Here is a 13,321-nt window from a genome sequence, read left to right as displayed (position 1 = left end):
GGCAGGGCATTCCAGGATTTGCCAATGGAATTGGCATAGAGTGCTTCGCCTCCCAAGTTGTTAGACTTGATGGTTTGAACTAGTAGGCTTTTGGATGACCTAAGGGATGTGAGGTTGGATTAAGGGGTAAGTATTTTGTTCAGTGAGGGAGTTTTTTCTGGATAATTAATTATTTTAAATGCCTCAGAGAGTTGGTTAAGTTTGAGTGTGTTGGAGAGTTCTAACCATTCGAGGGTCCTAAGATTTTGGCAGTGATGGGTCCGATAGGGCATCCCTGTTATAAATCTGGCTATGTGGTTATAGCTAGTAGACAGTTTGCTGAGTTCCTTCTTGTTGAGGAAGGAGAATACTGGTGAAGCGTAGAGGAGTGTAGACAGAAGGTGGGTCCTAGCAATAGTTAGTTTGGTGTGCGGAGTTAAGAAAGTTTTTAATCTATACAAAGACCCGAGTTTTTTGTTTACAGACTTAATGGTCAGACTGACATGTGTATCAAATTTAAGTTTGTTATCTATGGTAACCCCAAGAAGTTTGGTGTGGGAGACGGGTTCGATTACGATTCCATTGTTGGAGGACACGCAGAAGGTTGGGGTAGTGGCATTAGGTGGTTCATTTACTTGGGGGGTATTTAGTGTGGGGAAAAATAGAAGTAATTTAGTTTTGGATGGATTTAGTAGTAGCTTTAGTTCTGAGAACCATGTTTCAACTAAGGAGAAGCAATTTTGGGTTGCAACTTGGAGTTTGGCAAGAGAAACGTCCGAGCATATCAGGGTGGAGTCATCTGCGTATTGAATGCAAGTGGCTTTAGGAATGATCGTGTGTAAACTGTTAATAAAAAGGGAAAAAAGAAGGGGGCCGAGTATAGATCCTTGTGGAACACCGATATTAGTGGGGAGTAGGTCTGATAGCCTGTTTTGCCACTGAACCGCCTGCTTTCTACTCGATAGGTAGTCGTTAAACCAACTTATTGTTGATTTACTAAGATGAAAGGTTTGCAGTGTTTGTATTAGTAGATGGTGGTTCACCATATCAAAGGCTTTTGATAGGTCAAGAAAAAGCGCAGAGGAAATAAGTTTGTTATTGCGGTTTTGGTTGATTGAATCAACAAAGGAGAGAAGAGCAGAGGTTGTGCTGTGATGAGGGTGGAATCCATGCTGGGTGTTAGACAGGAGGTTATTTTGAGAAAGATGGGTAATGAGCTGTTTATGAACACAGCGTTCCAGGATTTTGGCTAGGGAGACAGTATAGCTATTGGCCTGTAGTTAGATGTGTCAGTGGAGGATCCACCTTTATGGAGAGGGATGATATAAGAGATTTTCCAGATTGAGGGGATAGAAGATTCAGATATAGATCGGTTGATCAGGATTGAAACAGGGTAGGCAATGGCGTCAGATGCTATTTGTAGGTAGTTGGCTGGGAGTAGGTCAGCCGCTAAGGTAGTTGGTTTGAGTTTTTTCAAGAGGAAACGAATGTAAGAGGTAGGTGTGGGTTGTAAGTTAAGGGAGGACTGAGAAGGGTTTTTAGTTGGGGTTGTGAATGAGGGAGTATTGGTAAGCTGATTGGCGAGAGACTGGATGGTCTCCGTAAAAAATGTATTGAAAGTGTTAGCTATTTCACTTGGATCTTTGCCGATGAGTTTACCAGGGGTGGGGGTGGTCGATTTTCCTGAACGAAGGAGATGATTGAAGCCAACCCAGAATTTTTTGGGATTGTGCTGGTGTTTGTCTTGGAGGTGACAAAAATGTTGTTTTTTGTCCATCAAGACGGCTAATTTGGTTGAGTTTCTAAGCTGAAGAAACTTGATCCGGTCCAGGGGGTTTTTGGTAGCTCTCCATTTATTCCAGGCCTGATCCCGGAGTTTAATTTTGGATTTGGTGTCTTTTGTTAGCCAAGGAGCAATACGTTCCTTGGTCCTGGTCAGTCTTTTAGGAGCATGAACATCAAGTATCTTAAGGAAAGTGTCATTAAAATAAGAGACACTGTCCTCTAAGGAAGCGTTTTAGGGAGGACCAGTTACATGCTTTGAGATCAGCAAGAAAGTGTTGTGGGACAAAATTCTTACTGTTCCTGACCAGCCTGGTTTGGGGATGGTTAGATGTTGTACATTTGTGTTTTAAGATAAAGGTAATAAGGTGGTCACTAAGGTCATTGGGAAGAGTCCCTGCAGTATAGTTATTTGGGGCTTTATTAGTAAGGATCCAGTCAATGATGCTCTCCTTTTGTTGAGCATTCCCAATTCTGGTGGTAGATAGTATATTTTGAGAGAAGCCATGCAAGTTAATGGGGAGAGGATTTGAGTGGTTGGAGTAGAGGGACCAATCAATATTAACGTCTCCTAGTATTATGGTTTCTTGGGGATAGGTTGTATCTAACCAATTAAGGATATGTTCAAGGTTTTCAACGTTATTTCCTGGTGGTATATAGACTACGATGAGATTAATACTTTTTTGTTTGTTGAGGGATAGCTTTAGGGCAAGCAGTTCAAGGTTAGAAATTTTTGGGGGTTGGAGGGGGTTCATAGTGACGCTCAATGTATTCTTAAACATAACGGCTGTTCCCCCACCCTTTCTAGTTAGACGATCAGATCTGAGAATGTTATACCCAGGAGGGATGATTTCTTCGTCCTTGGTGCTAGGTTTTAGCCATGTTTCCGTTAGACACATAATGTCTGGGGAGTGGTCAAGCATGGCATGTAAGTTATGGACCTTATTATTGATACTTCTTAGGTTGAGGTGAAAGATAAGGAGGAGCCTGCTGAGGTTCTAGCTGAATTCAGGATGTTGAGGCCTGGATCAGAGTTAGGGCCTGGGTTGGGGTGGATGTCGCCATCTTTTGTGATGGATTTTTTCAAATAGTCAAATATCTTTTGGAGTTTAATTAGTAGTTTGAGAGTGTCCTTAGAGCTAGGTACTTTAGGGTGGCGAGGAGTAAGATGGGGTGTTTTGAAGAACTGGTTATTACCGGGGTAGTGAAAGGGGGGGATGAGATTGGAGGGATTTTGGGAGTGAAGAGAGGTATGACCATTTGGGAGGTGGGCTCCTACAAGGGGTAGAGTTTCGTAACTTGTTAGATGATATGATATAATAAGAAGAAATGATATGAAGGGGAGGATAGTAAACAAATGTCTGTCCATGGTGAGAGGAGAGGTTGGTGAGTATGAAATGCTGATAGAAAACCTTGGAGAAATAGGGGAAATAAAAAAGCTAAGGGGGGAAAAAGGAGGGAGGATGAGCAAAGGTTGGTAGTGGGCGGTCCAAGGAAGTAGCCTTAGTTGTATAGGCAGTACCAGGAAGTGGGAGGGAAATGAGTCAGATTGAGGGACAGTTGTGGTTGGTTAGCCGTAAAGGGGGATGGGCTAAATGACCCTATAAATGTAGAGATAGTGGGGGCGGGTGGGAATAGGGGGCAGGGCGGGAGCGGGCGAGCCGAGCGAGGCGAAGCGGAGCGGGGACTACACCACCCAGGTTGAGGGGACTACACCACCCAGGTTTTCCCTGGGTCCTAGGAACCTGCGAGTACAACGTAAGCTTGCTTGTTTTCTTTGCGGTTAGTTCAATGTCCGCTAGCAGAACTAGTGGGATAAAATAGCAGCTATACTAGTAAGATACAAATACTGCCACAGTCACTAGATATAATGTACACTTTTAGGGTTTGAGAGGTCCTTTACCCTGGGATTTTAAGTCTTCGAGTGACTAGTTTCAATGGACCTGGGTGAAGGCTGGTTTGTGCGTTCGCACTAGGGGTTCTTGTAGGTCAGCGTCGGGGAGTTAGGATCCACGCGATGGGCATCAGATGAGGGGGGTTATCTAAAGAGAAATAGAAGTATGAGAGATGGAAGGCTTATCAACAAACTACAAGTTAGCTCTAGCAGGTTATGATTAGAAAATTACAGTAACATGATAATATCAGTAAGTAACAGCAAAGGGTCATAGTGTACTTAACACACTAAGCATTAGCAGTTAGCAGTTTACAGCCATGCGTGAGTCCCGCAAACAGTTTAGTTAATAGTGATAATACAGGTTGCTCAGGACAAAGGTTTTCCCTGGGTCCTAGGAACCTGCGAGTACAACGTAAGCTTGCTTGTTTTCTTTGCGGTTAGTTCAATGTCCGCTAGCAGAACTAGTGGGATAAAATAGCAGCTATACTAGTAAGATACAAATACTGCCACAGTCACTAGATATAATGTACACTTTTAGGGTTTGAGAGGTCCTTTACCCTGGGATTTTAAGTCTTTGAGTGACTAGTTTCAATGGACCTGGGTGAAGGCTGGTTTGTGCGTTCGCACTAGGGGTTCTTGTAGGTCAGCGTCGGGGAGTTAGGATCCACGCGATGGGCATCAGATGAGGGGGGTTATCCTGGGATTTTAAGTCTTCGAGTGACTAGTTTCAATGGACCTGGGTGAAGGCTGGTTTGTGCGTTCGCACTAGGGGTTCTTGTAGGTCAGCGTCTGGGAGTTAGGATCCACGCGATGGGCATCAGATGAGGGGGGTTATCGAAACTTTGCCTTGCTGAATCCTTCACAGTTACACATAAAATAAGCGTCTTGACTTAAGTCTTTGCGAAAGCAATGTCTGTGGTCCAAGTTTAGTAGTTCTTTGTCAAAGCATCATTAGCTCCGTTACGAGCAAAGAAAACAAATCCCCAACTCTCTGTTTTATTTATCTGCATATCTTTTAAGTTTTTCTGCCTGTGCTGATATTTTTAGTGTATTATTTGTGATAATGCACAGTAGATCCTGATCTCATCTGATACTGCTCATTGCTTTTATCATGTATGTCTTTCTGAGTATTTTTATTGCTCTGTTACCTCTTCTATACTTTTCTAAAACAGTGACACCTCTTGGCTTAATTGCTTTATAGTTTTCTCTGTTCAGTACTTCCATGATAGCATTTGATTTCTGCCCTTCCCTTCCTTTCCCTTACTGACCTGTGTTTTTGTGGTAAGACTTTATTTGTTATTAATTTAGTTGCACAATAATATATCATATTTACTTATGTTGTATCACATGAATCCCTATGAGCAGTGGTAATTAATGTGTTTGTTTGTTTTATCAAACTTCTAACTTTTTGGGTTTTCTGTTGTCTATTTCTTTCATCGATCTTAATGTGTCTGTCCATCTCTGTTAAATCAAGCAACTCTTCTCTTAGATCATTTCTTCTAAACTGAGACCACATTCTTTGTTCTTAATTTCCTGTGGGCATTCTGTACAAAGTTCCACAACATCTTCCTGTGCCATATTCTCTTCAGTTTCATCCTGTGTCATCTTTTGCCCTTGCATATTGGAGCTCTCTGGCCTATCACGCCAAAACATTGAGTGTGTCAGTGTTGCCACTTTTTCCTGTTCCTTCCCTTGCTGTGCAACTCGAACTGAACTTTTGTACTGGTTTCCTATGGAAGGTTCCAAAGTATCTTCATATGGCAACTGATAGATGTTTCCCACTCCACTGGTTTCTCCTTAGTTATTCTCTCCTGCTGTGATGTTATCAAATTTAGATTTTCTACACAAAATTCTTCATATCGCAAGTAATCCATAAACTTAATTTCTATTTCTTTAACTTTACCATTACTAACCCTCTTTTCTACTTTATCTTATTTTTTGTACTATAAAATTTTCCATATCCAGATGCCTGTGATATCTTTGGTGCTGCTGTTTTTGTATTGATTAGTTTTGCTTTCTCCTTTGCATAAATGTTGCACCATATTAAATCTCTTTCCTCTTTCCCATTTCCATATTTCTTCAGAAATGTCTAATGCTCCTCTGGTTTCTCCTTACTTAACTACTCGCTGTTCCATCGTGCTATGATATAACCTATGTTAGCCTTTTTACACTATATGCTTCACTTTGCAGGTATTCCACAACTTCAGCATCTACTTTTTTAACTTCTACTTTACTAATCTTCTGTTCTATATTCCTTCTTTGTGATTTTACTTTTTCTGTTGTGAAATTTCCATATCTGAATGTGTTTGAATATCTTTGGGGCTGCTTGTTTTACATTGATTAATTGAGTTTTCCACTTTACATAAATATTGTACCATATCAGATCTCTCTTTCTTTCTCATGTCCATGTTTCTTTTTGATACCTTTCAAAAATCTTTGGGTTTTGTTCTTTATATTTTCACACTTCCTCAGTCACTTCTTTTTCTAAACAGACCAAGGTTTCTTAGTCTGTGTAATCTTTTTCATAAATCTGTTGTATTAACGAACACAAATTTTTATTTGAAGCTTCTGACAGTTTTCCTTGTGCAATTGTTTTTCTTTCCTCTAAAATCCTTTTGTATGTCTTCTGTCTAAAAATTCTGTGCTGCTTGCATAATAGTAACAATACATAATTTATTTCTTATCCTCAGTAGTCCACTCTTTCGTCTTTATGGCTCTTTTTTGGCCTATCAGTTTTTGTGATTTTTGTGGACTGCTACTTCTACAAAAGTGGGGCCATCCTCCCCAGGACCTGTCCTAGCCCCATTGTAGGAATGTTTCCATGTCTTGAGGATTCTACAGTGTCATTTTTTTCCAGTCCTGGCAGCTGTTTGCCTACCAGGATTGGGCACTTTTTTATCCTGGGACTTGTGTACCTAGCTATCTTTTTTTTGTTTTTTAACCTGTCCATGTAAAATACAGTCAATATATCAGTGTTGCCTTGGTGAGATTTTGTGGAAAACAGGGTTCACCTTGTGAAGATACTCACCAAGACTTAAGAATGAATTCAGTTCCAGCAGCACTACTCTCCTTTGTTTAACTTATTGTCTCTCCATTCAGATACCTTCATCTTTGACTACCAAGAAAAATGATCACCTCTCTGTGAGACTTGAACTATTGTTCCTGAAACCTCTCCCTTTTTGGCCTAATGCCTCAGCCCCATCAGATAGCTAAACCAGAAAACAGCTTTATTTCTGGCTATCATCTCATCTAGGAAGATTTTTGGAACTACAGGTGTTTATACGGTCTTCCATATGGACATGGTCAGTCTTAGAACTAGCCCACAATTATGCCATAAGTAGTGACTTGGGTTCTCTGTCAGCATAACTACACAACTCTTGGTTTTCTTTCCTAACCACTAAATAAAAAGAAAAATAATGCGGTACTTACGTATTATCGCAACCAGATTTTTAACCTTCTGTAAGTCATATAGTTTCCGAGAAAACAGTTTATGTGAAATGGGGGTGTGCAAACTCCCAATTACTGTTTTTTTTTTCTCAATGGTTTGTGAAAGACATACAGGAATAAGCAAGGCAAGCAGGAGGTTGTCCACCAACTGAAAACGGACATCTGGCATCAATCGCGTGTTGTACAACATACACTGTTGAACTGTGGTGTGTCCTAAAATTAGCCAGATAACCTAACCAGTGTAAAAGCAAATTTATGTGTTTTACTTTATCTTGTACTTTTTCATTCATATTTCTACGTCGACCATCGTTCACAGGACTTCGAAGAAACACAAAAACTGTCTGTAAAAGTGATGGAAAATGTCAACAGACTTGCAGGCAAGCTGCTTGCATTTCGCTGTAAGTAAGTGTTTTCATCCCTGAACTATAGGATGCCACCAATAACACAAAACCAACTCGCTGCTGGCTTTGTGTAAAAGGATGGAATGCTGAGATGAAAAACACAGACAGTCATGGTCATGGAAATGCTTTCGGTAAACTCTTTCTTTGTAAAGCTTTCAACTGTGTTTACAAAGTTTTACAAAGAAAGTTTACCGAAAGCATTTCCATGAGTGTCTGTGTTTTTCTTCTCAGCATTCCTTCCTTGCAGTGAAAGTATACCTTTTGTCAGTAACACAGCACCCCTGACAGTTTGAAGCGTGCATGTGTAATGCACACAAAACAGGAAGAAGAACTGACATTTGTTTGTCTTCCTGAATGTAATCCAAAATTACTTTTCTTTAGTAAGGCTGTCAAATAACATTTCACTGTGTTTCCCACACTCAGTTTCACTCCAGCATGCAAATTTCGCAACCGCGAAAATCTGGTTGCGATAATACGTAAGTACCAATAATTCTTCTTAAGATATACACAGGCAGCTGAGATACAGCCTAGGTAAAACTAATAACATCAGAGCTTCAGATCTGTTATATGTGTCCTTTCCAGTCAGAAAGGAAGGAAAACCAGTTTCCAAGCAGGCAGTTTCCAGATGACTGGCTCAGAGCATTTTGTTATGTTGCTGTCATCACAAAAAGAATTTGGATGAGACCAAGAGAGCCCACATTACTGGAGGTGCAGCAACACCTGTGACCTTTCATGAGATGTGAATGCACAGGCTATTCTTGAAACAGCCATGTGATCATCGGTTCATACATTTTCCAACCAGTATATATTAAACATTGCTTCCCGGAGTAAGTTTGGGTTATCAGGGCTTTTTGCAGCCCCGTCATACCAGTCTGTTCACCTCCCTAGCCTTCTTATCTCTGAAAATCATTTTAGTATTAAGGACTAGTGCAACAATGACCAATATGAAGAGCATAGTATAACTGTGTAGAACTTATAATATTAAATGTTTAAGTACATCACTGTTGTTGTACTAGTTCCTTACTACCATCCTCTTGTCTCTTGTTGAGCATTCTGGGTTGAAGTAGTATACCTTATCCCTGTGCATTTGACACTTTACCCTTCTCCCATCTCAGAGCCTTTGCCTTTCCCAGATCTATATAGCCTTAGAGAACCCTAATTCTCTAAGCATTTGGTCTCTCCAGGAAGTTTACACATATGCCATGTTTGGATCCTTATGATCTTGCTTAGACTGTAGGATGGTAGATACCCTGCAGTCATCTCGGGCAGAAAAGATTAAATGGAATGGGTGAACTTCAGCTTTGTACAGGTAATGTCCTGACTTCCCCTGAGGAACAGACATCCACCCAGTCTGAAGGGGATGAAGGGTGTTGAGTTCTAGAAGTTGGGCTGGTTGTTGGGCTTTTTGTGGTAAAATCCCTTGTAGTAAAGACTGCAGACAACAGTGATTTTCTCTGACATGTATTATGGAGGAATGGAGAAATATTCTTATACAGTTGCATATTGCATTACTACGTGTTCATCATACAGATCAATTCTGCAGTATCATTCATTCTTCTTGGAAAATGCATGCTGGTGGGTATACATCATATAACATTTGACATCCCCATAGTGGCACTTGAGCATGTCATCAGTATGCTCACTAAAAAAGAGAAAGAGAGTTCACATCATGTTTTTTTTTTTTTTTTTTTTTTTTTTTTTGCCACAAGAAGCAATTGATAGATCTGTTCAGTTGACTTCCAAGAGCAGTTCATGAAGTACCCAGTTTGGGAAAACTTTTCTACTGTTCAGTTGCTGATTTAATGGTTGTTAGTTTACAAGCTATTGTGACTGCGGTGGTGGTGCTGCGGTAGTGTTGTTGCCTCACAGTAAGAAGTTGTCCTGTTCGATTCTCAGCTAGAGCATCTTCTGTGTGGAGACATGCGTGAATGGGCGTACCTTCGTTGAAGATTATGCGTCAGGGCTGGCAACTCGGCATGTCAAAATCTACTGCCAATCATTAGCAGACCGGAGTTCCACTGTTGCGACCCCTAACCGGGAAAAGCCAAAAGAGACAACAAAAGTTTACAAGCTATTGTATACAAATTGTTAGAGTTTGGAGGTCTTTCAAAGTGTGATGGCATCCCTAGAAAAGATCACAAGTAAGTGTGCCTGCAGAAAACACATTCCCTTGAATGACTGCCACCTTCAGTGGACAGTGAAGATCAACAGGTTTCCTCTTGCGAACATGGTATTTAGACCATTATATTTTCAGTGATAAAAAAAAAACTTGTGTAGAACACAAAATATTTGGGCTTTTTTTGAACATAAAATGTTTTTCACTTTGGGCCAAAAGCATCTGTCCCTCTCCCAGTAGACGAAGCATCTAATTGCAGGTCAGGAAAGGTGTATAAAGGCAAGTGACACAAAAAAGGAAAAAGCCAAAAAGGTGTTAAAACAATATTCTGTAGTTGGGTAATATGTGGCCTGTGCAAACCCTTCAGTCCTCTATGGGCCCAAGGGCTCTGCTGATGCAAAGTGTTTGCCTCACATAAACACACATACACACATACTCTCAGTAACACAGTGAGGCCTTATTAGCCATAGTACCGACATCACAGTTGGAAACAGGAACCCATAAAAGATGTAGAAAATGAAACAGTGGTATCTACCACTAATTAACATTCCTCCTTTAGACATTTTACCTTGTTTACTGTAAACTCAGAAGGAACTAGATGCAGTGGGAAATGCGGCAGTGGTTAAGGTGGTGTATAAAATTAGTCACAGTTGCAGCAGAGCTTTCCTATTTTGTACTCTCAGGGGCAAAGTCCATCTTTAATGATGCCCAACCCACAGACACCCTCCTTGGCAAAATCCTGTTTGACTGCTTTTTGCTGAGGAATATGGGGCAGCCTGGCAAAGTACATTGCAAGGCAAGTTTAATCCTGCTACCCCTTCTAGCCAAGTCAGCCCTGGTTATCCCAACTGGAAGAGCAGTGATGAATCCCTATAGTTGTCAACACCTTGCACATTACTAGTTCAACAAGGAGGGTTACCTATCTTCCCAAATCTCAGGAGCCTCAGGATTTTGCTCTTGGATACCTTCCCCATTAAAGAGACATGTATCCTTAAGGAGGCCAGAAAGCACAACACCAGGAAATCTTACCAAGTAAAATGGAGATCTTCATTTTGGTGTTTAGACCATTATATAGTATCATATAATGTTATAAACTGCTTTGGTATCAGAAGTCCTGTAATATTTTATGGTATTCACCTGTGCCTCCATTTAAGTCCACTTTTCCACTGTTGCACTGTTGCCTGTGACCCTTCCTTTAGCCTTCATTTAATCTTCATTTAATCTTCCCAAGGAGGGCATGCTGCCTTCCATAGGATTTGAATTTTCTGATAGAAAAGCTAACTCTGCCTCCCTTTGAAACAGCCAGCACAGTGGCACTGACATATTTGTCAAGGAAGATCCTGTTTCTGGTGGCTGTTACCTCAGCAAGAGGAATGTCTGAACTATTAACTGTAATGTGCAAAGAACCTAAATTAGATTGCCATCTCTGTGGCAACCTGGCCTCAGATCTAAGGAGGAGGTACCCACATGCCCCTCAAGTGGCTGTGGCAAACTTGCCTTGCTTCTGAATTGTCTGTCCCATTTGTAATACTTTGAAAAGGTGTGAGTGATAGTCCAAATACCTTGAAATTCTCTAGGCTGACACAGTTGCAAAGAAAATTACACAGTAGCTACCAGAGTGGACCTTGATCTGACTTTATAGTATCTTAGCGTGTCAGAGTCATAACAAATGTCAGCCATTTGTATAAGGTCTGTTTGCATACTGGTCTGCCCTGTATTCCTTATATAAATGATACAAAAAGCTGGATTGTTTACGTCAAGACTTTTGTTCTTTCAGTGTAGTACCTCAGATGCCTGTCACATACATTAAGGTATAAGTGCCTTTCCCTCTTTTTCTGAGGCTTGTGATAAGCACTCGTAATTGGAATGTTTGATGTGGTGGCTAACTGTGGCACAACTGTAGGTATTAATGGTGGGTTGGTTCTGAATGCAATTCTATATTTGTGGAATACAATACAAGTACCCTTGAAAGGAGTAATGAAGATAGTGTACCAGTGATTTTTATGACAATTTTTACTCACCGTAACATTAGGTGTTTCAACATATGGATCACTGTTGCAGTATGGTCAATAACCCCTTCCATTTCCTAGGATGTCATCAGTTTACAGTCTTTATGGGAGGTCCAGGGAGTGTAGAACAGGGGATAAGGGGCACTTCCCTGATTAGTCCTGAGGTAATTAATTTAATATTTCATGAGAGGCCTTTCGTCCATCCTTGGGAAGAATCTCTCAGGTTTTGTAGGTACACTTGGTGGTAGTTCTTTACTCCAAAAAAGAACCAAAGGTGGTACAGCTGCTCTATGTTTTCTGCTGAAAGGCATGCTGACATTGTTGGTGTATTGAAGATAGCCATTTGGTGAAATCTACAGCTCTAAAAGTCAGGCTGGATGGACAAACACAGTAGTAGTGATCTTAGTAACTAAAATACCTACTGTCATTGTGTGTTTACACAACTGTATTTTCTGTTGTAATTCAGGGTGTAATTACCAAAAGATGTGCTTGAATTATATACATGATTATTGTTTTGTTTTATGGTCTCATGTCAGATTGAAGTTTATGTTTTTCAAACTGTAAAAATACTCTGTTTTCTTTTGTTTCTTAATTTCTTGTGCATCTTCCGCGTTTTGCCAATTTTTTGGCAATGCATGTAAAACATAGCTGAAGAAAATGTAAATATGACATAATCACAGATGTACATATAAACTGTTTTCTTGCAAACAGTAAACAGTCTTTACTGCTGTCTTCACAGGGCGTAAACTATTTGTATGCAAGTTCCAGCACTGGGGTTGTTCAGTCTCCACTTGCTTTCTGTGAGAACTACAAGACCTGCACAGACTGCATTTTAGCAAGAGATCCTTTATGTGCATGGAATTCAGGGGGAAATGTTTGTGTTAGCATTTATAAACCAGGACTGGATCAGAGGTAATTAGTACTGGCTTGATTTGTTTTAACACTGTTTTGGTTAAAAATATATTGCACTTCAGAAAGTACAAACTAAAATGTAATTTATGTTTACAGCAGTTTGGTGCAGCAGCTCTCTGGTGATTCATCTACTTGCAAAGGTATGTACAGTGGATTTACAAGTGGCACTGCATTTGGTAAAAATGAGCCAGGTGACAGCCTTGATGATGGCTCACATGTTGCAAGAATTTTGTTTCAAGTGTATTGGTCATATTCTGAAGCAAATGCAAGTAACAAATTTTTGGAGCCAGATGTAACCACCATATATTGTACACTGCCAAATTATGCCGTTGCTGCAAAAGTGTGTTGTTTTTTCCATTTTATTTTGTTGAAAAGGATGGCCCCTGAATATTTTTTCTCAGAGCTGAAAATCCCTGCCATTGCATCATTAAAGACTTAATGCACAATTTCTCACTAAGTTAATGTATATACCACTGTATTTCCATGTTAAGTACATCAGATGTAGTTTCTTACTTACTAGAAAGAGAAGTTATCAACTACTTCTTGCAGGTGGAACACCTGACATTGAAAATCAACACGTAGTAATGTGTTGAAACCTCATGTAAATAAGCTAGTCATCTAAAATGATAAGTTGTATAAGGCCGCGGTGGTGCAGCGGTTAGCGTTGTCGCCTCACAGAAAGAGGTTCTCCCATTCGATTCTCAGCTGGAGCACCTTCTGTGTGGAGTCTGCATGTCCTCCCCGTGGTCGAGTGACGTATAAAGACATGCAGGTAGGTGCA

General features: G+C 40.4%; 1 protein-coding gene across 5 annotated transcripts in view; it reads left to right on the top strand.

Annotated features, from left to right (window-relative positions):
* Window positions 1–13,321, top strand: part of SEMA4D (semaphorin 4D) — a 1,587,330-nt gene that overhangs the window by 1,108,237 nt on the left and 465,772 nt on the right. For 3 of the 5 annotated variants that reach the window (XM_044064319.1, XM_044064317.1, XM_044064315.1), the window contains exons 13-14: window positions 12,368–12,540; window positions 12,637–12,680. In XM_044064319.1, the coding sequence (XP_043920254.1) occupies window positions 12,368–12,540; window positions 12,637–12,680 (217 nt within the window). The remainder of the gene's footprint in view (window positions 1–12,367; window positions 12,541–12,636; window positions 12,681–13,321) is intronic. The other 2 variants (XM_044064318.1, XM_044064316.1) reach the window with 1 other exon arrangement.

This window comes from Protopterus annectens, chromosome 2.part2, assembly GCF_019279795.1.
Source record: "Protopterus annectens isolate FY-2018-M chromosome 2.part2, PAN1.0, whole genome shotgun sequence".
NCBI classification, from domain to species: Eukaryota; Metazoa; Chordata; order Ceratodontiformes; family Protopteridae; genus Protopterus; species Protopterus annectens.
The sequence above is the reverse complement of the archived record's forward strand: the minus strand, read 5'-3'. Positions and strand labels throughout refer to the sequence as shown.